The sequence below is a fragment of the Canis lupus genome, chromosome 27, assembly GCF_003254725.2.
Source record: "Canis lupus dingo isolate Sandy chromosome 27, ASM325472v2, whole genome shotgun sequence".
NCBI classification, from domain to species: Eukaryota; Metazoa; Chordata; class Mammalia; order Carnivora; family Canidae; genus Canis; species Canis lupus.
The window spans coordinates 11,323,520-11,348,992 of record NC_064269.1 but is presented as its reverse complement, the minus strand read 5'-3'; the positions used below and the strand labels follow the sequence as shown (position 1 = coordinate 11,348,992).

The 25,473-nt window shown below is 44.8% G+C and overlaps 2 protein-coding genes across 3 annotated transcripts in view; one reads left to right on the top strand and one right to left on the bottom strand.

The window, feature by feature from the left end:
- PRICKLE1 (prickle planar cell polarity protein 1) overlaps positions 1-535 on the bottom strand; it is a 110,940-nt gene extending 110,405 nt beyond the window's left edge. For both annotated transcript variants that reach the window (XM_025477289.3, XM_035707472.2), the window contains exon 1: positions 323-535. The gene's annotated coding sequence lies outside the window, so the exon portion shown is untranslated. The remainder of the gene's footprint in view (positions 1-322) is intronic.
- LOC125753871 (uncharacterized) lies at positions 431-24,465 on the top strand. Its single transcript, XM_049102827.1, has 5 exons — positions 431-952; positions 5,917-5,991; positions 7,858-8,023; positions 21,411-21,490; positions 22,207-24,465. Exons 1-5 carry the CDS (start codon positions 431-433, stop codon positions 22,477-22,479), a joined length of 1,116 nt encoding a protein of 371 aa, XP_048958784.1. The 3' UTR covers positions 22,480-24,465.
- The last annotated feature ends 1,008 nt before the right edge of the window (positions 24,466-25,473 follow it).

Here is a 25,473-nt window from a genome sequence, read left to right as displayed (position 1 = left end):
CGACTCCGGGGCCGCTGAACGGGGTTCCACGCAGGAGAGAATCAGGGGAGAGTTGGTAGTGATGCAGCACACAGGGGCCATGCGGGCGGCCGATCTGGAGCCCTCTTGGTGCTGCAGCCCAGGACCCGCTTTCCCCGTCTACGCAGCCCCCCAAAACCCGGCTGCGCCTTCCTCCTCGTCCTCTGCTCCGCAGACCCCGTCTGGGTGTCACAGCCCCCCCACCTGCAGGGGCACCCCGGGTGCCGGCCCTCCCCTGCGGCGCTCGCCCCCCCTCCGCGCCGCAGCCCCCCTGCAGAGCCGGCCGAGCCCGGCTGCCACTCACCGCGCGCGACGGGGACCGAGGCGGCTGGACGGCGCTCCGCACCGCGGCGGGGCTGCGGGCTGCGGGCTGCGGGGTCAGCGGCGGCCGGGGGCGGGCGGCGAGCGCCGCATGGGCAGCCCGCGGGGCGCCCCTCGCGGAGGTGGGCTCGCTCCGGGGCGCGCTGTCGGGCGGCGGCGGCCGCGGGAGGCGGCGCGCACAGCGGGCTGCAGGCGGAGTGCGCTCCGGCTCCCCGCGCCCCGCGCCCCGCGCCCGCGCCGCCGCGCACCCCGCCCTCGGCCGCGGCCGCCCGGCGGCAGCCAAAACGCGGAGCGCGGAGCCGCCGCGGGATCCGGGACGGGATCCGGGACGGGATCCCGGACGCTCTCCGGGACGCTCTCCGGGACGCTCTCCGGGACGCTCTCCGCGCGCGCGCACCCGGGCTGGGCCCCGATCGGCGAGGTCGCGGCCGGGCTGGGGCGCTGCGGGGCCGCTGCGGGGGCGCGGGGTCTGCGGCACGGAGCTCGCCCGGGCGCCGCGCGGGTCCCCGAGTGCGGCTCGCTCGGCCCCGCCGCCCCGCCGCCCCGCCCCCGATGTTATGCTCCCTCCCCCTTTTTGAAAGCAACGATCCTGGTGGATGGAAAGGCAGGAAAGGTGAAGGGTGGTGATGGGGGTGGTGATGGGGGTGATGGGGGAGGAAAGACAAACCCAATTTCCTCCGATCAAACGGTTGGGGGATTGCCTCTTTGGGCGTCTTTGCCCTCGGTGCGTGTGTGTGTGTGTGTGTGTGTGTGTGTGTGTGTGTGCAGGGGGAGGGGGAGTTAATGAAACTCTTAGATTCCTTCCGGCGCGCCTCGCCTCGTTAGGGACCCACCTGGACTCGATCCTATCTCGGGTAGACCTACAGGCCCGGCTGCCTGCGCCCGCGAGCGAGAGGGAGCTGAAGGTTCAGGGTCCAGTGCCTTCCCCTTCCCTTCCCTTCCCTTCCCCTCCCCGACGGCCCTCGCGGCCCCCAGGGTGGGGGGTGCGTGCAAGGACCTCAGCCCACGCCGGTGTCCGGAGCCCGACCCAAGCTAGCAGGGCTCACTTTTTTTTTTTTAATCTTAAGTATTTTATTTATTTATTTTTTATATATAGATTTATTTTTTATCGGTGTTCAATTTGCCAACATACAGAATAACACCCAGTGCTCCTCCCGTCCAGTGCCCCCCTCAGTGCCCGCCACCCAGTCACCCCCACCCCCCGCCCGCCTCCCCTTCCACCCTCCCACCCTAATTCGTATCCCAGAGTTAGGAGACTACTTAAAGTCGTGTTCATGGGTATGAATTTGGTCGCGATGATCTTTTTTTTTTTTTTTTTTTCCATCGGCCAGCGAACCCTCTCCAGGTTTTCTCTCTGCCCGATTCCCAGGGCCGGGCTCTCGGGCACGTTCTCCCAGGATGGACTGGGGAGTTAGTTCTCCCCCAGACATTTGTGTTGCCTTAGAACCCCTCACCGCGTCCAGTTCCAGATCAGTGGAGTTCGATTTCTTTGTGTGGGGGTACGATTTCCTCCGAGGTTGCAGAGGGCAGGCCCGGCGGCAGCTGCTAACCCCAAAGGGACAGGTGTCTCTGCAAAGCTGGAGCTCTGTCGGTGTGTCCAGAGCTTTCGGCAACCCTCTAGGATACTGTATCATCCCCCCAGGAAGATGAGGATGTGTGTGTGTGTGTGTGCGTGTGTGTGTGGTGTGTGTGTGTGGGGGGGGGTTGTAAGGACCATTTTTATTCCTTTAAGACAAATCAGAATTTCCAATCTCAGGATTTTTCAGAGCACCGAGTCTCCTCGATTTTCGCTGGAAGTGAAAGCAAGGGGGCACTCAGCAAAACACAGGGTGGACCAAAGGGGGGAGGTAAGGAAATAACATCTCAAGGCAAAGCGAAGAGGAAACAGAACCAATCTAGGGAAATGTTTCGCCTTGGCGCGGTGCTGCGTGATTCCAAGTCTGACTCACATCCCCGGCGCTGACAGAAACTCTCTCCCTTCTAGACACACAGGCTGAGTTTCTCATTCTCTGAGCACAAGATCACTCAGGAAACAAGGCTGTTGCTTCTGAAATAACGCCCCTGGCCGGTGGTGTTTGTAAGCGATGGCAATCTGAGGGGAAGCCACCTGGGCTGTCTTGCTCCTCAGCATGTTATTGGAGTTAGCCTTTTAAGTTGAGTCTGTTTATCTTGCCATGGTTACAGATGTTTCTGTTCCGCTGTGAACCTTGAGCTCCCATCTAACCTCCAGAACTGCCCAAGAAGGTGGACAACGGTGACTTATTTCCACCCATGGAGGGAGTAAGATCCGTACTTTTAAGGGGGCAGAGAGTCCACTGTCCCCGTTAGTACAGGTGGGTGTCGATCTGTCTGTTGTCTCCATCAAGACCTTCCAATGGAAGCTGTCTCCCAACAAACTGAATGATGTGGTGGGAGAGACCCCGTGGAGGGTGGAGCAGAGAAGGCATCACTCATAGAGCAGCGTCTTCATGAGAAAGTCCTCTTCAGTGGACCAGCAGGCGCTTGTAGCAGGCCGAATTGGTGTGGAGAATTGGTGGAGAGAATACTTACTACAATGCCTGCCCTTGGACCTCCCTGATAATTGGGGAAAATGATACTTTCTTATGATAAGAAACGAATCTGTTATCAGAGGACTTATAACTCTATGATGACGTCACAAAGGTTTTGTTTACTAAGCATCAAACACGTTGGGCGTGGTAGGACACATCCAGTTGTTCCCTCCAGAGACTTATTTCCTCTCTGGACTGGGTGGGCCTGGACTGTGGTCCCAAGGATGTGTGCAGAGATTCACCCTACCCTCCATCCCTTACACACCTGCCCAGTCCCCTCAGTCTGCTCCCCACCCCCCATCCTGGGGCTAGAACAGCCTCTTACTCCAGGGCAGAAGTCCCTCTGGTTGTCTCCCTACCACCCTATACACATTGACAGAGACAGCAACACCCCCCACCCATATTTGTAAATGTGTTCACCAAGGAGGGAAAAAAGTGCACTGGGCAGCGTCTTTTGGATCCAATGTGAGTGTGAATGCTTGGTCTTCAACCAGGACCCTCATAACATCACTTTGGGTGGTGCATGTGATGATTTGCAGTCAGAGAATTCTGAATTCAAATCTCAGCCCCACTGCTCACCAAATGCAGCTCAGGATAATGCAGCTAATCTTGTGATCCTTAGATTCTTCATTTAGAAATGGGAAGAGTAATATCTACCTCCGAAAGATAGATATGGGGAGGATTGAATGCTAGGTGTGCAGAACACTGGGATCTCAAACTTCTAGCCCCCCAGTACTGTGCTACGATAAATTTCTGTTGTTTAAGGCACCCAGGGAAAATCAGTTTTGACCCTATAATGAGGGTCATAGGCTTAACTGTAAGGCATGTTCCCCTGCTAGAAATCCTACAGAGGTTCCCCAGGGCCTTCTAGGTTGAGCACATCCTCCTTGGATTAACCTAAAAGGTCCCTCATATTTGTACTCTCTCTCTCTAGCTTATTTTCCTACCAGTCCCCACCCTTGTTTGCTCTAACCACGTTAAACTGTTTACAGTTCTTCGAAAGCATCGAGCTATTTGTTGCCTCTGTGCTTTGAAAAGACCTAGAATGTTACCCTCTGATAACTGCCCTCTTTCGTAGCTAATTCCTGTTTATCCTTTACAATTCAATTTAGGCATCACCTTTTTGATGGTCCATTGATATGCATATGGTTGTTTTGTCTTCCTAGCATCCATTTCTCCTTCGCAATGCCCCAGATTTTCTTTGGGGAACCACTTTCCCTCATTGTCAGTGCCCATGGTTTCCTTGGAGACTTACCCCTGGACCAGATGACTCAGACCTGGAAAATTAGAGGTCTGGTTGCTCCTGATCAAATGATTGGTCCTGGGATGGGCATGTGATCCAGGTCAGATCCTGGGATTTAGCAGGAGGAACTTTTAGGAATTTCGCAACAAGAAATTCAAACAAATGTCTATTAAACATGTATATACCAATGTCCTCTTTGCTGGAAATTCAACAGTAAACCAAAGTCTCTATCCCTATGGATCTTCTTTGAGCCCCTGGATCAAACCCTGCCTGAAAACAAACTATCAGTGAATGTTTCAGATTAAATTGATATTTTGCTGTTGTCTTTTCAGCCAGTTTGGGGTTTAAGTGACTTGCACATTAAAGAATACTAACTGTACGTCCCTTCACCATTTAGATGCTACTTTTCTTTGTTCAACTGTCTACCATTTTATCACATCGTTTGTTTATTTGATTAATTATTCCTAACCCTATTCCAAAAACATTTAAGGCCACTTAAAATCCAGCAACAAAGACATATACCAAGTTAACTTGAAATTTTAATTTGAAAGTGTGAAATGAGAAACAGAAAGGAGATAGAGTCGTCAAATTAATTCCATAAAGAGTGGGACCCAATTTAGCTTTTAGGTTTCTAGCAGCCAAGAGAACAGGGGTAACATGATTCTTTACAAATTGAAAACATCTCTAAGATAAAACACCCCTTCCAGGAGAAGCACAACGATTGCTAAATCGGTGGAATGAAACACCCACCCGAGGTCATCAGGAAGAAGGTTCTAGACCAATGATGCGCAACATCCTCACCAGCATCCTCACAGAGTACACAGCAGTGCGTTTCTTGGCGCTGTTTCTGAGCGCATCCCTCAATTCACTTTGAGAACACTCACTTTTCAGAAAGGGAAATTTAATTCATTTTACTTGGTGGCGGGCACTTCCCAGAGTGTATGAACATTACAGCAAAATTAGTCGTCCAGGGCGTCCTGGTAGTGCACAACAGGGGCAAGCCACAAGCAGACGTAGGGTCAGTGAAGTCCTCCTGGGACAAGAGGCACCTGAAACGTGAACACACGTGTGTGTGTGTGCATGTGCGCACGCATGTGCATGCACCCCCGTCCATGTTCAAGCAATTTAGGGAGAGGGGACATGGTGTGTAAAAGTGAGGATGTGAGTGCAGGTATGGTGAATCTAAGAAACCGAAAGACGTCCAGTCTGGCTGCAGTTCGGGGTGCCAGGGGAGAGCGAGGGTGGGGGCCTGGATGAGCCTGGAGAGATGGGCAGAGGCTGGGGCGTGACTAAGCTTTGGTGGGGGACGTTGGTGGGTTCAGTTTTGGATGCCAAGAGAAAGTGACCTTCAGAAGTGACTAAGAAGCAGTCAAGGATACAGGAAGGAGCTCGGGAGAGAGCAGTGTGGACGAATTCAAAAGAAGAGGGCATTTCAAGAACAGAGTGGCATCTATCTACCCTCTTCTGCTAAATTCTGCTAAATTTTAGCCTGCCCAGAACAAACTGTGTTCCATGGACCCCTCAAAGTTCTATCAAACGCCTAAATTAGAGGTTTGCTGGAGGCCCTCAGATATCCTGAGGGATAGGCCTCAGGGGCCTCAAGAAGGTTCCACGGTTCATAGTAGTTCTATAAAGTGCTAATCTGCTTGTCCCTCCAACAATCCTCTGTAAATATGCACCAGGCTTTTGGGAGTTTGGCCAGTAGTGATCTTGAAATTATTATTCCTTGATAATACTTGACCATTCTATGTTGCTCATTTAAAAAGGAATTCTATGTTTTAACAGTCCACTGAGCCCAATGGGTCATCTCTTGTGAAAACTGGCCCAGAACCTGTGCAAGAATTGAAGACCACTTCAAAGGTCAGCGGGAGGAGGAGAATGTGGGGTTACTAGGGTCCACTTCCTTATCACAGCAATCCTGGTAATCTTTGACTTGTTTCTTTTTTTTTTTTAAGATTTTATTTATTTATTTATTCATGAACGACAGAGAGAGAGAGAGAGAGAGAGAGAGAGAGAGGCAGAGACACAGGCAGAGGGAGAAGCAGGCTCCATGCAGGGAGCCCGATGTGGGACTTGATCCCTGGTCTCCAGGACCACGCCACCCAGGGATCCCCTGATTTGCTGCTGCTTCTTCTTCTTCTTCTTCTTCTTCTTCTTCTTCTTCTTCTTGGAGAGGGAGAGAGAGAGAGGGAGGAGGGAAGGTCAGAGGGAGAGGGAGAGAGAGAATCCCAAGCAGGCTCCACACCCAGGACAGAGCCCGATGCGGGGGCTCTATCCCATGACCCCGAGATCATCACCTGAGCTGAAATTAAGTGTCAGACGCCCAACTGACTGAGCCACCCAGGCGCCCTGTTGTCTCTTCTACTAGTCTGCTCCTTGAGGGCAGAGTCCTGCCTAATCTAATGTTGTGACTGCAGCGCCTTGCACAGTGACTGGAACAGAATAGGTGCAGTATACATGAAATGACAAGCGATTACTGTGGACCTCAGGAGAGGGGTGAAGGAAGGAATGAGGTGGGGGTGGATAGAGCTGGTCAGCACATCCCCAAAGCTAGTGTGGCCCACAATCTGAAGGAACTCAGGAACAGATATCTAGGCCAGTAGAGACAATGGTAATGGGAAGGCAGGGGGCCACGTTGAAGTGGCAGTTAGGATTTGGGGACAAGGCCTAACCTTCCAGGAAGAGGGAGCTGGAGTTCAAGTGTAGACCAGAGTCCCAGTGGCCAGATTAGAAAGCAGGGTGAAATCCAGTCGTGTCTACACATGGTCGGGAGCATAGCTGCTGCTTGGGGGAGCCCCATAGCAAATCCCCAGCTTTGGGGAACAAGATTAATTGGACCTCCACCGCCAAAATGGAGAGGCTGGGACTGGAGAAGAGATTGGGATTTGCGTGTTTCGGCTCTCTGATTCTGTCTTCCTTGTCTATACTTCGAACCAGACGTTATCAATTTTACATACCTGTGAGTTTGAGAGGGAAAAAGAAGAAAGATAAATGTGCTTCTTGCTCATGGCTTTTAACCCTAGTTTCTTTCAAATCTTCTTTGTGCAAGATAGAGACACTCCCAGCTCATGTCTTCACTTGGACAGCTTATAAAAACTAAAGAGAGTGACATGATGGCTTCTAATGACCTTTCTGGAAATATCTTGAGTTCAATGGTGACTTATTTTCTCTTTTTTCATCTAAAAAGAACTTTGCAGCTTTCACTTGAATCACTGAAGGAGGATTAAAATCAGTCCTCCGCTTCTCAGACTCTAGATCTCAGGCTTCACTACATATTCTCTCCTTTTTTATAAAAAGTAGCAATTCCTGCTTCAGAATGTTGCCTATTCTCTTGGCAGTAGGCTTGAAGATTTCCTATAGATAGCACATGGCGTTCCATAAATATCTTCAAGAATGACCTGCGGTGTCTGAATTAGCTTTCCCCCTCCCTCCTGCTTTGTCTGGGGCAGGAGTTTCCAGATGTCAGAGTTTAAATAATTCCACAACCCCCAACCCAACCCCCGGCTCCCACCCTGAGCCCAGGATTTGTGGGGCATTAAAAATAAAACAAAACTCAAGCAAGCATAAGAAAAAAAATTACATGCTCGATAGTGTGGTTATGGGCTGTAAGCATAAAAAAAGGAACAACTTTCAAATAGAGATTGCTAAACTTACAGTCCATCGTCTTCTGGGGTTTAATAAGATGGGCAATTGTGTAACTGTGCCTACGTGTCATTTCATGAGCAGGAAAAACAAAAACAAAGCGAAACTACTGCCCTGTGCTCACCCACTCTGAACATCCAGATACGGAGTCACATGGTGGGAAGGTGTTGGGAGCAGCCTGGAGCAGCATTCCTGATCTCCTGGGAACTGACTCCCCCACCAGCACCCTGCACCAGGATGTGGTTTTCTGGTGAGTGAGACCCACTGATGGGCCTAGAAATTAGCCTTTTATGTTAGCGTGCTTACCTTGTGACTGGAGCACACTCTCCTCTACATTACTGTCCTAAAGCATTAGCAGAATAATGTGTCACTCATGATGAGATTGAGTGAAATGTATAAAGGAAATTAGTTTACTAACTCCATTAGGTTAAAAGGCAAGTGGGAGACTAAACCAATAATCAAAGGGTAATATTTTAATGTTCAGGGTTAGTTAACTGACAGGGAATTTCTCTTTTAATTTAGCTTTCTGCATTGTGTAATAATGAAGTTTAAGGAGGCTTATAGAGAAACGGAGGAAATCAGGGTGCCAAGCAAATCAACGCACTTAATCCTTTTTATAGAGTTTCAGAGTTACAGCCCACTCTTGCTAAAAAGTACTATTTCAGCCATCCGAAGCAGAATAATTCAATATGGGGAAAAGGAAAAAAAAAGAAAGAAAAAAGAAATGCTCCACAGAGAAAGGAGCTGAAAATGAAGTCAAAGAATCAGGCGTCCACTTCCCCAAGTGAACGACGGAGGATGGTGAGATCCCAGCTCAGGCTTCTCGTGGCACTTGAACTTCTGCATTTGTAAGTCGGATGCAATCTTGTCTAATCTGAAGTTAGAGTCTGCCTGTAAGTGCCTGTAGCTGGCTCACTCCCTCATTACATGGGTTAGGATAGGCAGGCAATCCAGTCAGTGGAGCCCAAGACAGGTGTGACCACAGGAGGGTGTTTCCTGCTTTGTTCATCCATTCACCGCTAGAGTCAGGACAAGTGTGTAGGTGACACGTTTAAAGAGGAGAATGGAGGGCTACCTCTGAAAACACAGCCAAAGAAAGAGAAGATCTTGTCCCAGTCATGGCAGGAGCACGTTGACACTGTTTCCTCCCTGCAGTTGAGGTGGAGGAGTGTCAGGGAAAAGCTCTTCGTGGGAGCAAAGTCATTGGCGATGGAGCTAAGTCACCTGACTTTTCACAGTGCAGGTGCCCATCCGCGGACCCTGTGACTGGCGTTTGGCAACCTGTTGCTATTGTCACTGCTGTTGACATCATTCTGATTAAGGTCTTGAGGGTTCATAGTGGAGGACTGCATTTTCTTTTCTTTTGCCTCTTAAAATTTGATGCTGAAATGGATTTAAAATGTCCAACAGAAAACCACAGATGACTCACTGATTTATGAGCATCATAAGCCGGGGAAGCTAGCTGTATTATCGTCAGTATTTCTGTGGTTCATCCTCTCCCGTGTCTGCTATGAGTGAGGTTTGCTAACATATGGACTACGTGGTGTCAAGGTTTTTATCATCTCTCCCCCTTATCTGGTACTCTGCATGTCTGCTTTTATAATATTTGGCATGCCCTGTGTGTTTTAAAATTCTGATTAGATTGTTGGCCCTTTGAGGGCAGGGGTCATTCCCAATATCACTTTGCATCCTTTGAATGTACTTGTACTTGAGACTGGGCCTGTGCTCTCTAAATTCAATAAATATGGGTCAGTTACTCATATTTATTAACTATGAAGTTCCACATCCTCAATATACCCTGATGCACAATCATAGTTTTTAGACCTAGGACAGGCTGTTAGTCCAAACGGCTCATTTTATAGAGGAAGAAACTGAGACGAAGAGAGAAAAAAAAAATGTGCTCATCCTCACATGGCACAGTGGGGGTTAGAACTCAGCTGTCAGACTTCTTTTTCCCTTTGTTCCCAGTTGGAGAAACTGGTGTCATTCAGTAAAATTAAGAGATGAGGGGCTGGTCGGTAAAATGAATTAGAGGCATAAATTGTGCGCTTGTAAGTGCTGTTCTCAGTTTTGTGTTTAATAACTATTATGTAAGCATAGTTGAGCACATTCTGCTCAAAACCAGAGGCTAATACGAATGCTTGCCTGCCTTTATGTGAGGTGAGGGGAATGTTCCACTGAGAGTTGCTCCCAGACATGAACCTAGATAGAAAGAAGAGAGTAAGGCAGCAAAGAGCATATCTGCTTGTTTTCTTACCCAAGGCCCATGTTGCTCGGTTTTCCAAGTTTCTTTTTAAGTTCCTAATTCTGGGCCCAATAGTCACTGGGGAAATAAATGCTTTATTTCTTGACTACGATCCAAAAGTGAACTTACAGGATGGCTTTTTTTTTTTTCTAGTCTGCATCCCCAAATGCTGGCTTCCCTTCCTCCCTCTCTCCCCCTTTTCCTTCTGAGAACATTTATTGATCACCTACTATATGCTGAGCACAACGCTAGGTAGTCAATGGAGAGATGACTCTAGAAAAGATAGTTATCCTACTTTGGAGCTCACAGTTTTATTAAGGAGACAAATGCCCTAAATATTCACTCAACAGTGAGGGAAATGCTCAGAAGGGGCCTCTGGAAAATATTAATGGGAGCAGGAGAGCAGAGGAAGGAACAGCCAATGACACCTGTGAGGGCAAGGGAGTGTTGCCAAGTAAGTGACGTTGAGTCTTCATGCAAGAGTTCCCTGGGAGGGGGTTTTTAATGGAAGAGAGATGCCCCTCATCTCTCTTGGATGCCCCTCATCTCTCTTGGGAGGGGGCAGTGTGTGCAGACACAAGCAAACACGAGAGGAAATGGCACGTGTAGGAGCCCAGAAGTAGTTCGGCGTGGTAGAAAATAGGCAGTTGTGGGGAGGAGAGTTGACAGTCCAAGCTGGAAGGTAGGATCTGAAGGACCCTGGTGCTGTGCTAAGGAGTTTATATTTTAGCTTATGGTAATAGGGAGGAAGGAACCAGCAGAGCAGAAGCTGATGAAACTAATGTCCTTTTCCTTAAAGTAACCCAACTTGCTGAATACAAATAGCACTGCGGTAGGAAAAAAAAAAAAAAAAACACATCTGGGCTCATTTCATTTTCCTATAAAGATGAAAATTAGCTCTTGGAGATAGCTTTCGCTTGTGCAATTATTAGGCTTTTCCAAGTGGTATGCAATAGTACTTTTATAAAGCAAGTCATATTTTTGGTTGATTTAAAATGTATTTTCGATGTTAATGAAAGGGCAAAGGACTGGGAATTATAGGGATGTCGGTTGTGGTTCCAGGTCCACCATCAACTGGGGACAGTCCCAGTCTTCTCCAACCTGTCCTTCCCATTCATCAGGTCAGGGGATGGGAGTGGGAGCTTCCCACGGATCTTTCAGCACTAGGATTGGAGTGTGTGACTTTGTGTATGGGTGTGGGGTGTGTATGGATTTGCATATTTATCTAGACTAATTCCAATAAGAATTGGTAACTTTGAATTTTGCCAAACTTAGTATAAAAATAAACAAACAAAGCCAAAACAATCTAGCGACTTCCACCAAAAACAGGGAAGGGAATAATCGCAGAATAAAGAACAGTCTTCTAAGTTGCGATTGTGCCATCTTACTGAAATTTTATGAACTCTTTTGATAGGTAATACATACATAGGTTTCAAAATTCAAAAGGTAAAACATGTACACAATAAAAACATCTCTCTCTCACGTTTTTTTTTTTTTCCTAGCCACCCAGCTTCCCTGCCTGGTGCTATACTTAACTAGCTGCCAGATAAAGTAGGAAGTATGACAATTTGCAAAGTCCTCAAGGGCCACGGTTTAACACAAAAGAAAGGCTTTTTTTTTTTTTTTTTTTGAGGAGAATCTTAAGCTCTTAAAGAGATTTGTCAAAAGGATATCTACACAAAGGCTTTTGTGTAAAATAATGGACAATAAACTCAGGAACATCTATGGACAATGTAAAGGAGTTTCTCACTTCTGAGCTATTCATCTGTTTAAGAATTTAAGGAAATGCTTAGCTGAATTTCTACAATTCTATTCCACTAAAAAGGCAAGACGACCAGCTTGGAGTGTTTTGAAGGAAGCAGTCACTCCAAATCCCATTTTTTTCTGCCCTCGGGGAATTTTGATTTAACTCCGAATCATGTTTAATCTTAAATAGGACTACAACCTGATTCGGTGCCACGATAATACAGCCCCAAAATGAAGCCCTGTATAACTGAATAGGAAACTCTTTTGGATAAAAGAGTTTACTATTATTCGTTTACATGTGACGTGCATCTGACAAGAGCTGAGTTTGGTTTGACATAATTACTATTTAGCTGTTCCTCTAGACAGTAATCGGTCAACAGGTTCAACTGCTTTTTTAGAGGCCACTTCTGGAATGTAAGAGTGGTACCCTGCAATCAGCATAAAAAGGATCCTTATCTTCTGGTGGCCAAAGTAGGATTGGTTTGGGAACTGGTACCAAGTAGTCCAGGTAAAAGTAGTCCAGGTAAAAGTTAAAATCAGAGGAGGTTATGGTTGACTCCTGTATGGGTTCCTGAAATTGATGTCAGAAAGTGAATCCCGCCAGCTCTGATTTTCAGACTAGTAGGAAAATAAGCACCTTTAAAGAGTATTAAAAGCCTCGGATCAATGCACATCATTGCAATCTGGCCATAAATCATTGCCTGTAGAATGAAGGACTGACATCCGAATCAATAATTGCCAGAAAAATTAAATTTTTCATTAAGTGAAACAGAAAGCAATGGTTGAGCAGTTAAACCTAAACCCGGCCTGCCCTTCGGCGGGGGCGGGAGGGGGCATAATAGACTGGGGAGACCCAGGTTTGTTGAGGACAAAGCTGTTTGCATGGAGGTCTGAGGCAATAAGAGAAGAAAAACTGTATCTTATGAAAAAGAGGGTGGGATTCTCTGCTTCCCCATTTCATTGATCTCTAGTTCATGGTGGCTTCTGAACCCACCCTGGCCCTGACGCATATTTCAGCCAAATAGTTAATGACCTGTAAACAAATAAACAGCTGTTCACAGGGGTCCATATATTTAAAAAGCCTTGAGGTGAACCTTTTGTGAAGCAAAGCATCTTTTTCTGTGTGATGCAGAAATGCTTCCTCCAATTTATCTGTTTTATAGGTTAGTGTACTACAGGGCTCTCTAAGCATAAAGGTATCATTTGTAGTTGCAGTCAGAAGAATGCTGATGAGATTTCCAGTTAAATTCCGATAAAATGAGGTCCGATTTCCTCACCGTGGTAGGATGGCCATTAAATTAACGTGCCTAATTCCAACAACCCAGTCTTTAGCTCTGTTCCACGTTAAAGCTCAGCGTTTTAATTGTTTTAAGCAGCAAGGAACCAGATGCTCCTCCTCTCCATCAGAGAAACACACATTCCCACTGCCCCTTATGTTGTCTCCCAGAGATGGGTAAGATCCTCTGTGGGGAAAGCAATGACCTTGGAGAGAGGCTTTCAAGAAGAGGGGTCCTATTGCAGCCAAACTGAGAGGCAGTACAAATGCCAGCGGAGTCTATATTTGTCCGCCCCTGGTCTCTAAACTTCCGAGAATGCAACGTATGGTTGGAATGCTTCATCTTTGTTAAGAGAAGCATTATTCCACAAGGGAAAAATATATGAATAAACAAAGATGAATAGACCATTCTAAAAGGAGTGGTATTTTGATAACTTCTTTTTTTTTTTGATAACTTATTCTATTGTTTCTCTTGTACTGAAAGAACGTGTTCATTATAAAAATTTTGAAAGACAGAAAAGTCCAAAGAAAATGCATTTTCTGGACTTCCTCCCCCACCCCGAGCATACACCTATTGCAAAAAATTGATCACACTGGACAAGTGAAACTTGCTTTTCAGTTAATATATAATGAACATTTCTTTTTTTTTTTAAGATTTTATTTTTTATTTTATTCATCACACACACACACACACACACACACACACACACAGAGGCAGACACAGGCAGAGGGAGAAGCAGGCAGAGGGAGAAGCAGGATCCATGCAGGGAGCCTGATGTGGGTGGGACTCGATCCTGGGACTCCAGGATCATGCCCTGGGCCAAAGGGGCAGGCACTAAACCCCTGAGCCACCCAGGGATCCCCTGAACATTTCTTTATGCTATTTAATATCCTTTTACAACAATTTTTATGGCTCTATGATACATTTATTGGACATCAGCATTAAACATTTTTAAAAATGTTCTTTAGTAGTGATGAGCATTCTTTAGCTAATTCTTTGTTCTCATCCATTGTTTTCTTAGTATAAAATTTATAAAAGGATTTCTGTTTTCTAAAACTGTATTAGTCCAAAGTGAAGGAAAGAAGACTAGCCGAGGCCAGACTGTTTGTTAGGCATGAATATCAGGAGCAGCACAGTATAATATTTTAAGAGCATGGGATCTACAGTCAGATTGCCCTCATTTAAACTTCAGTTCTAATTTATATTCTCTGTTTCCTGTAAAATGAGGACAATAATGGCACTTGTGTTCTGGGGTTGCTGGGTGATACAGATGAGTTAATATAGCAACATATCTGATCACTTTTGTATTTCCCTCTCTTGGTTCCATGAGCAGCTCAGGTAAGTGGGCATTATTGTGACCAAATTACAGAGGAGGAAGCAGATGCCCACAAACAAGAAGTAACTTGGCCAAAGTGGCCAAGGTCAGATTCTGTGTCCCCAGCTCCAAAATGCATTCTTTCCCCTTTTATACTGCAAGTATTAATTTAATCTGTGTAGAGACCCAAATGAACATTTAGCTGTATGAGTACAATGTTTTAGTCTCATTTCAGATCTTGCTGAAGTATTGCTTCCTGGGAAAGGAGCATCTGCTTATTATTATATCTCTCTGTGTTTCTTTCCTGGCACTTGTGACTACTTTCATTATCTTTTAAACGTACTTCCTATTTATTGTCTCTCTTACTAGAATGCATGTTCCTTGAGGGGACAGCTGGGTCTTTTCAATGATTTAGCACTAAGTCTGGCATCTAAAATACTTTTGTTAAATAAATAAATCTTACCATTCAGTTATGTACATAGCCTAAATTACCAGATAATTGCTAAATTATCTGTTATTGCTTACGCAATAAAGGTTATCTGTATGTATCCGTTCACCTAGATAATGGCCAACTTTTCCTTTCACTTTTTTTCTGAAAGCACCCTTGATTTTTAGATTAAAAAAGTAACCACACAATACATACAGTGGTCATATTTTAAGATGCATAGGTAGGTATATACAACTCATTATTGCCAGTTGTTGAATATAGTCTTCTGCTTTCAGATAATACTTTTGAGAAATCTCCAAACAGGTAAAAGGCTCAAATATGAATAAATTTCTAGAAAAACTCATTTTTTAAAGCCCAGAGCTCTGCTTGCCCAGTATATGCTGTGTAGATAGGCAGAGCTACCTTGACTGAGTTGGCTGACTGATCCATCTAAACAACTGGATAATTCCATTGAAAAGAAAAGCAAAAGTGTGTTCCCATTCTTTTACCTTGTCTGATTTGCTGTATTAGCTTTTCTTCCTTTATCTCTTTAAGAATTCCCATTTATCTTTCAAGTCTCCGTGTATCTATTCTGTCCAAAGTCTTATTTCTCTTTTGCCCTGGGAAGGATTTGGCTCTCCATTCATTGTGCTTCCATTATACCTTGTATATAAATATGATTATGGCTCTGAAGACGTTATTGTATGTTATATTGCAGTTATTTTTTTGACCCATAGTCTCATGTGGACTGAGATTCTTCAGGACAGTGATCAGAGCTTGCATTCCCATTGCCTAGATCATTATTTAGCATTTGTAGGTTCTGCTGAATGAATGCGTGAACTATTTTGTGAGGATGTGTACTTCAATTCTGTTTGGTGAGCAACAAGGAGCCAAGGGAGATTTTTAGTTATTTTTATTTTTTCTCCAGCTTTAAAAAGATATAATTGACATATAACATATAAGGTTAAGGTATACAGTTTATTGGTTTGATATACTCATATATCACAAAATGATTACTACCATCCGAGGAAGATTTTTAATTAAGGGAACAGCAGGATCCAGTTTATGGTTTAGGATTACTTGTTTGACTATACTTTAGTTCCACATTCAGGCTCCTAGACAGGTGCTTAATTGCTAAAATTTACTCTTTCTATTTCACACATTTCATTTGTGGATAAAATTTTGTTTTATCTTTTGGTCATCCTGGAACCTGGTCATTCTCTCTGAAGATGTAATTTATCCTTATCTGCTCCACTTTCTTTGTATGTAGAGTGGTGCTTTATCTTGATATTTGGTACTTTAGTGATCAGAGAATGTCATTTTTTCCCAACATTTGAGAATGGAGTGTAGGTGGAAAATATGTCACACACTGCTCAGTGAGGTTAGGAGTGTTAGGCAGGATTGCAAGTTTCAAGGGGATTCCAGTTAGGACTACTGCTTCTTTCTTTCTTTCTTTCTTTCTTTCTTTTCTTTCTTTCTTTCTTTCTTTCTTCTTCTTTCTTCTTTCTTTCTCTTCCTTCCTTCCTTCTCCTTCCTTCCTTCCTTCCTTCCTTCCTTCCTTCCTTTTTTTTTTAAAGATTTTATTTATTTATTCATGAGAGACACACAGAGAGAAGCAGAGATATAGGCAGAGGGAGAAGCAGGCTCCCTGCGGGGATTCCAATGCAGAACTCAATCCCAGACCCTAGGATCACAACCTGAGCCAAAAGCAGACTTTTAACTACTGAGCCACCCAAGTGACCCTGCATATTGTTTCTATCACAGTTTTTCCTCCACCCACTGAAAGCCCCTTAAGATTGCTGTCTATGTCTTATTTCTTTATTTCTTTATTTATTTTCTGTGTCTTTCTTATTCATCGTCACATCCCCAGCATCTAGTACAGTGCCTGGGACATAGTACGGATGCCAGTTTTTCAGTTTTTGTTTTTTGAAAAGGTATCAGATAAATCAGCAAAAGCCTGACTGATAAAAGGACTAAAGTTTCTCAGATATAGAGCCCATTTGCATTTTGGTAACACTGATATTCCCCAGAGAGGGAAGATGACAGAAGCCAAAGTCTAGTAGGTATATAACAAGGGCCCACAGCTGATACTCCTTTGGAAGATAAAGTGATTCTAGGGTCTTTGGAAAACTTTTTTTTTTTTTTAATTCATGAGAAACACAGAGAGGCAGAGACACAGGCAGAGGGAGAAGCAGGCTCCATGCAGGGAGCCCGACGTGGGGCTCGATCCCGGGACTCCAGGATCATGCCCTGGGTTGAAGGCAGATGCTCGACCACTGAGCCACCCAGGTGTTCTGGGTCTTTGGAAAACTTTTGAGCAAGAAGTCAGGTAAGCCCATAAAGCTCATCTTCCTTTGCCGGGAGCTCACAAACTCTAACATATGTCTTTCATTACCAAGGTGACTAGTAATGTCACCTATGGACTTTTGCTTTGGAAATGAAAGTCAGCAACATCATTCCTTTACTTGAAACGGGCTCATGCTTGCCCTGTCTCCACTGATTCTCCTTGCTTCCACTCCCATCCTCTCAAAGAACACTTGCTGTACAACTGAAGCTTCTAAGAGGGGAGAAGAGAAGCACTGAGGGAAGGTTCTGTTACTCCTGCCAACCTCAGGGGGATGCGTATCTGCTGGGACAGAGAAAGCAGGTGACACTGCAGCGTCCCTGAGTCCTGGGGACCTGCCCAAAGCTAAGCTCTTCCTACTGTTTGCTGGTTGCCAGCTTCTTGTTCAATTGCTCTAATTTTAGATGCTGGCATTCTGGGACAGAACTATGTTTACGAGACATTAAGCATTCAGTTTTAGATTGCGTGTTAGTGCCCAAGACATTCTAAGGCCGCTCGTAACTTAAAAAAAGTCCTACCCACAAGGCCCTATCCCTTTATGCAATAGGGGTCAGGTCTTTGCATTTAAGTCTGAAATGATCTCCTAGGCACTGTTAATACGAGGCGACGGCCTTGTGCTGCACGTTGCACTGTCCACCTTTGCAAAGACACTTGATTTTCTCAGCATCTCGTTTATATTTAGGAGTGTCCATTACTGTGGTGATATGTAACAGCCCCACAGGAACTTAAACACCCAGAGCCCTGGATTCTGGGCCTGGGAGCTGTTCGATGGTGGGGGCTGTCCTGACTGAGAGCCCAGGGTCCAGCCTCTGTAGCTTCAGCCTGGCTGACATGGACTGAGGTGACGCCTCAATAAAATCTTCAAAAAAAAATTTAAACAAAATAATCAGAATTTCTTAGATTTCTATATCAAATCTAATTCGGTGGGATCATTTTCTCGGGGATTTTTATTTATTTTATTTATTTTAAAGATTTATTTATTTATTCATGAGAGACAGAGAGGGAGAGAGAGAGGCAGAAACATAGGCAGAGGGAGAAGCAGGCTCCCTGTGGGGAGCCCAATGTGGGACTTGGTCCTGGGTCTCCAGGATCATGACCTGAGCTGAAGGCAGATGCTCAACTGCTGAGCCACCTGAGCTGCCCCCTTCTTGGGGATTTTTAAAAAATATTTAATTTATTTATTTGAGAGAGAGAGTGAGAGCCAGAGAGATCACAGAGGGAGAGGGAGAAGGAAACTCACTGCTGAGCAGAGAGCCCGATGCAGGGGCTGGATCCCAAGACCCCAGGATCATGATCTGAGCTGAAGGCAGATGCTTAACCGACTGAGCCACCCGGGCGCACCAGGGATTTTTGAGAAGAGATGAGAAGTGCTTCCTTATGGGTCATACAAGTTACACATTTAGTCTTTCGATTGTATCAGGGTTTCATGTGGCTTACACTTCTGTATGCTCCATCACAGATATATTTTTCTTTTTTAAGATTTTATTTATTTATTCATGAGAGGTAGAGAGAAAGAGAGAGAGAGAGAGAGAGGCAGAGACACAGGCAGAGGGAGAAGCAGGCTCCGTGCAGGGAGCCCGACGTGGGACTCGATCCCGGGTCTCCAGGATCACTCCCTGGGCCAAAGGCAGGTGCTAAACCGCTGAGCCACCCAGGGATCCCCACAAATATATTTTTCTAATGCTAAAATATCAGTTTCTCTTTCCTGTCACTCCAACCCCGTTTCCTGGTTAGTTTTCCTGGTTCAGTCCCCAGGTGGTGACTATCTTATGTCTGCCCACAGCACATCACCACTCAGTCACCCCTTCTGAAAGGTGTGCCCCCCCAAAGCTCTACGACGATGTGACCCAGCCTTTCAGGGCCTTCGCCGATTAGGTCAAGGGTGTGCAGTGGGCCAATTCGAATGCTTTCTGTGGGATTCCAAGGAAGAATCTTCCAGAGAAACTGGAAATTTAATATTTGAACTTGGGAGCTATGAGTGTCCATTTTATTTTCATCCAGTGGACAAAGCACCATGTTAAGAAAGATGAAGCAGAAGAGGAGAGGTGGACAAATTCTTGACCCCTTTTCCATTTCTGTTCAGTCTTAGGCCTGGCCACATTCCTATCCTTGGGTTGTATGAATCACCCCTGTATCTTAATGCTAAATCTCTCACTGCTTCTTCTCTTTCCTTTTTTTCCTTTCTTTTTTTGGCCAGAGCAAGTGTGAGGCTTTCTTCTGTTGTTTCTAACCAAAAGAATCTCAACTATTCCACATTTACTGAGCCAGTATTCAGTTGCCATTGCCACTACTCCATGGAGCAAAGATAGAGGAAAGGAGAAACATGTAAACAAATAATTCATCATCAAGGTAGGAAATGGGGGGTTTTCTTCTCTTTTTTCATTCATAGTCACAGACTCTCTCCTTGAGGGAAATTTTGTGGTATGTGTGAGAGGTTGGAGATCAAAGCCCATGACAACAAATAGCAAAGAGCATGATGTAGCTACAATCAGGAAAGAAATAAGGTTTTGAAAAACAGAGTCCAAGTCTGAAATTTCATATATGTGGAATGTGTGCCCAACAGAAAGATCCTGGCTCTCTTGGGCAGATCAAATGTTAAATCTTGGACCCCTCCATAGGACAAATACCATTGGTAGGAGCCAGGAATGATTTGATTTTCAAGGACCTGTTAGGATCTTTTAACATTTGCATATTGTCATTTTATTTGCTTCGCGTGGGGAAAGTGAGAGGTTCTTGCAAGTCCTTTGATAATCAGCACTGCCTTTTCTCCACTTTGACATAGACAATTCACATCCCAATTATGATGTGAATTCAAATACGATTATTATTCAAACATAAATGGTCTTGTATTTTCATTACTAGAAAATAACTTTCTACTTGATAGAGCCAAGTTATGGAAAAGTCAGCATTGTCTGTTTTTCATAAAGCACATTCTTTCTCTGCTTCGTGCCAAAATTCTGTCTCAGTTGAAGATAAAGTGGAAAAATCTTCATTGTGGTTGATGTATAGCTTTTTATGAGAAGGAATATATTATGATTCTAACTCTATCCTTTGACCTTCTGTTCTGACTTAAGGTTACATGAGAAGAATATTTAAAAATCAGAGAGAGTCTTAAGAGTATGGATATAAAGAATAAATGTTAGAGAATTTCTTATTTAGACATTAAAATATATTTTTTTTAAAATAAGGAGATTAAAGGAAAATCTTCCATAGGATAGTTTTTAGTTTCACTTGGGAAGATCAAGACACAGAAAAGTAATTCACACATTATATCAGGCAGAGGTGCAAATTTCCTCCCCTACTAACTCCATTAAAAATGTTATCTCCTACAAGTGTCTGTTGGGGAAATTTAATTTCAGATCTTGAATATTTAAATATTATGTACACAAGACCAGGATATAGGTGTTTCTATCACTAATCCAGTTTTATGTTCCAATGTTAACTAGTTGGATTTGAGTCGATCATCTTCTGGTTTTTTATCATCCTTCCCAACCTGAAATGAGCAAATGTTTCATGGATTTTTTTCCTTCTCGGTTTGGTTTTCCCCTGTTACACATTTTGCCAGATGGCTGAGTTTCATTTAGAGAAGAATTTTCCATAATAACATATCACTTGGTGCTCATGGCCAATGGTCCCACTCCCCCCTGCCATCTGCAGGAACCATGGAATGGAGTAAAGTGGCAAATGAGACAGGCTTGGTAGAGCCTGGAGGAGGGGGAGGGAGAGGGGAAGGTCCGAGAGGGAGGAGGGGGGGTGAGGGGGAGGAGGAGAAAAGATACACCAGAAGAGGGGAGACTTGGATGCCAAAGATTTGAAGGAAAAGCCTATTATAGCAAGAGCTTGGGGGTGAGTGTGTGTGTGTGTGTGTGTGTGTGAGAGAGAGAGAGAGAGAGACAGAGACAGAGACACAGAGAGAGACAGAGAGGAGAGAGGGAACCACAGGCACATGCTTAGGAAGAATTGTGTGTGTAAGTATTTTGGAGTGTGTAGCTAGAGGGCATTTTGACAGATGTGGAACATGTGCGGCACAACAGTGTTTGGAGGAGGGGAGCACTAGGGGAGAAAGGAGCATTGCTGAGCTGCACAAAGAGATGAGGCCAAGATCCTGGGTGTGCAAGTGAGGGCTTGGTAAGGGAAACGGTATTAAGAAGGTAGAAGAAACTCACGTTGTGCCATTAGCTGCGTTTGCTGAATTTCAGTTATTCTGACAAAAAATAGAAAATTTTACCCAGGGGGTTTGTAATTGAAAAAAAAAAATATTCCATGTCTCTTGGCATCTGCAGACTGGGTAACCAACACACAAAATCTAAAGAAGGGGCTCGCTTCTGGGACCAGAACCTCCACTCTGCCTGGTACAAAACAGGTAACTTGTAAAAAACGGATTGGAGTCGTGAAAACTAACTTTTGGGCTTAGCGACTTTCAGCGGATTACTTTCAGCAAACATAACCTCTTTGGGCTTCCGTTTCCTCAATTAAAAAAATAAAGCAGTTGGTTGAGATAAGTGTTTACCAAATAGTTCTCTACAATTCTTCCTAGAACGAGCCTCCCCCTCACTTCCAGGATTCAGGCAGAGCTGTTAGAGCTTTTTCTGTTTATATCTTAGTCTTTGAAGAATATATTCTGATTAAAAGAAAAAAAAAAAGAGATGTATTAGATTGGATTCTTAAGTTCCCTGCAAGCTCTGTTAACCTAAATATGTGTGCATTGGGGTTGACACGAACCCATATGATGCATTAAATCAGCCAACAAATATTTACTGAGCACCTGCTATACAGTAGGCGGAGTTTTAGGCATTGAACATAAAGCAGTAAAGGAGACCAAGTCCTTATGCTCAAAGAGCTTACCCTCTAGTTGAAGAAAAGATGATAACGTGATTACAGCGGGTGCTTAGTAATAGTAACACAGACAAGGGCACAAAGAGCAATGGGGGGTCTTCCTAGGAATGACATCTGAACAGTCACCAGATGAAAATAGGAGAAAGATCAGGGAAAGGATCTGGGAAAGAACATTCCAGGTGGAGAGAATATCGTGTAAAGGACCTTGGCGGATACAAACCTGCAAATTTACTTTCCCCACAGGAGCAGATCTTGGTCTCCAGATTCCAGGCTCCAGTGAGGAAGGACACACTTGGTTTTGCAGATGAAAGGCCCTGGGATCTCTTCTGCTTTCAGCAAGGCCTTGTGTTCGAGGCTCCCCCTTACCCTCCTGGGGGTGGGCAAGGGGCTCACCCCACCTCACCTGCACAGCGAGGTGCTTGCTGGCCACAGACTGTGTGTCTGGTCCTCATGAAATGTCTTATCCTGCCCTGTACCTGTGTATCAGCCTCTCATGTGCTGGGGGTAACGCAGTGAGTGGGCCCCGATACTGCTTTTTCCTTCTGTGCTTTAATCTGGTCACCACTGCTGATGACCACCGGCCTTACCACTGCCTCTGGTCCCCAAGACCCCACGGCCAGCAGCCTTGGTCTCTCTGTTCAGACCCCAGATCTCCTTGGTCCTCTCAGCTCTGCTGTGGCATGGAGCCCTTGGGGGCTTCTCTTGTTCCATGGGGCATGGGGCAAGAGGAGTGAGAAGAGCCCAGACTCAGCCTCAGAGCTTGGGTCTGCATTCTGGTTCCGCAGAGCCGGATGACCTTGAATGTCTTTGGGTTTTCATCTTTGTTTCAGTTGGTCAACGGTAAAATGGGGGATGATCAGGTTATGGCTGTTGTCAGGTATAAACAGGCTAATATGATGCATGCAAAATGCTTTTAAAAGTGCAGGCTACGTACACCGGGTACAGTTTTGGTTTATAAGACAATCCTAGAAACTGCCCTTGGCTCCTTGCTCTCAATGTCTTTCAGCCAACAGAACCCCCCCACACTTTTCTGAGAGGTTCCCCAGACGAGGCTGTAGGAAGTAAGGACTGAGCGCTATGATTTAGGCTTCCCTCAACCAAATGGGACCCTTTTTTAGAATTTAACATCTGATCAAAAATAGTTTGTATTCAACTGAACATTTTCACATGCCTTGTTTTATTGAACCCTCAAGGTAACATTGTGAAGTTTGAATTATTAACCCCGTATTCTACACGAGGCTAAGAGAGGTTGTGACTTGATCTCACACGTAATCAGTGGCCCAATTCAGGCTTTTTTAGAAAAAAGATTTTTGCTTCCAGCCATCAGAGTGCTGTTCAGTACACCTCAGCTGTCTTTAAGAAAATCTTTGCATAAACCTACAGGTCAGAATATCAGGCAGATGAACTGGCAAAATCGAAACATAAGAATAACCTGTTTTATAAAATTCTTGCTTCTTTGTTTTTCCGCATCGCTTTTCATGTCATTACTTACCCTTGTCCCCAGTCCTTGCAATGTCAGGAGTGAAAGTGGAGTAAGAGGTGTAACTTTGAATTGTTTTAGTACTTTTGTGTTTTCTCTGAAACATCGTTTAAGTAAGGCTCATTTTTTAGACTTCGTGGAGGAACTCCCTCTTCCCTTTTTATTTAAACGTAAAATTGCAAAATAAAGTCACTAAATCAGCTTACTGATTATTCATCGGAGACCTGTGGCATGTGATATCAATTATTCGTCTAACTATAAGAGAATGGGCTACACAAAAAATAAAATACCTTAGCTTTCATACCACCCGTTCCTTTCAAATGACAATGTTTACAATTAAACCACATTGACATTAAAATGTGAACGGACTGCTTGCTGCTCAGAGCTACCATTGGCACAAAGTGTACGTGTGCAGCGTCCTGGCCACAGATGGGGACGGCCAACATGGCCACATTTGTTCTCTTTTCTTGTCGCCACCACTCCCGTCAAAACCCCAGGATATTTCAGGAATTACGATCCTTTCTCTTTTTCTTCAAAGATCACGTACGTTAGTATGTAGTATCTTCCAATGGCATAGCTGATTGTTCAAAGTCGTTTCTAGGAGAACACATTAAATTTGTAACACACTTTTGGAGGTCAAGCCCATGCCTTGTCTTGCGTGAGAATTTTTGGGGGGCTCAGTTTCTCAAGACCAGTATCTGAGTTTTGTTTCATACGAGAAGGCTGCTCGTCCTTTGGAGAATAGGGCCTTGGCCGGGACTGTGTAGCTGGCGTTAGAGAGCCTCAGTGGAACCGTCTGTGGGGCGAGACCCTGGAGCATCCCCCTTGCTGTGCCCGCAGCCAGGGCCCTGTGTACCTGCTGTTCACACGTTGCACTAACCTGTTGGCTTCTACGAGTGGTGGATCCCGCTGCCGTCCTCTGTGGTATCTAGGTCCACACTGCAATCACACAGGCCGAGATCTGGCCAAAGGGCTTCCATTTTCTCTAAAGCTCCCATTAAATCATGTCAAGTGATTTCAAAGCTGAACTCTTTTTTTCCTCTCCTCTCTGGAAAGCTTGCCAAGTACATTCCTGCCTATGTATTAAGGGAATTTGGGTAGTCATTTCAAGAAAGTTCAGAAGGATAAAAGAAACATTCCAATTTCCAGAGTGTTGATAAAGCATCGCAGCACATGTTAACAAGGTGTATCATTTAGGTCTTTATTTTAATCTGCGTCGCCGTTGTGTGGCAGGAAACTTGGGGCCTTTTCACACTCCTCACTTTACAGGAAATCTCCATGGAGCCTTTACTAGGGGCCTGTTGCACGCGCTTTAAGAGGAAATGCAACTTTATGTTCTTTTTACACTCAGAAGTCTGAAAGGAACATTGTTTTTTAAGAGCGCTGTGCAGAGGGCAGAACGAACTTTAATTACCTCCTTGAGGTGTCGACAATTAGGGAAACTGAGGAAGCCGTGACTTCTTAGATGACAGCAGCTTTTCAGTTACCTGGGAAGGTGTTTTAAAAGGTACCCTGTCACTTTGATAAGTGCAGTTCTCCAACTACTGTTTAATTATCTGCCACAGTCAGAAAGCACATGAAGAAAGCCTTGAGACAACTGAACTTGTCTGGGCCCAAAAAGAGGAATTCATTTCCTGGCGAATGCCTCCGAAATAGGTAAAATTCAAGCTGCTTTCAAGGCATTGAGGAAATGTGCTTTTAGCTTCTTCCCCACCCCCCCCCCCTTTAGTTATTCCAGGTGACCAAGAGCAAATTACTTTGAGACAGGTTGACCCTTTGTAGTAACTGTCTTTAAAAATACAGAGCCAAAAAAAAAATTAAAAATTAAAAAAAATAAAAATACAGAAACCCCAATCCTTCTTATTGGTTGATTTATTTTCTAGGTGTGTTCTTCTTATGTTAGGAGTGATAGCCTGCCTGAAATAAGATGTGGTTCCATCCCCTTCAGGCTTCTGTTTCTTCTATTTCACAACGACCCCTGCAATATCTTTTCTCCCCTTCAGTTGCACACTAGTATTTCCCTTTTGTGG

Coding starts and splice junctions, on each gene's coding strand:
- LOC125753871 (XM_049102827.1), top strand. CDS start 431: ATGGGCAGCCCGCGGGGCGCCCCTCGCGGAGGTGGGCTCGCTCCGGGG. Junction 953..5,916: donor TGGATGGAAAGGCAGGAAAG/GTGAAGGGTGGT, acceptor ATGTTTTAACAG/TCCACTGAGCCCAATGGGTC. Junction 5,992..7,857: donor AATTGAAGACCACTTCAAAG/GTCAGCGGGAGG, acceptor TTTCATGAGCAG/GAAAAACAAAAACAAAGCGA.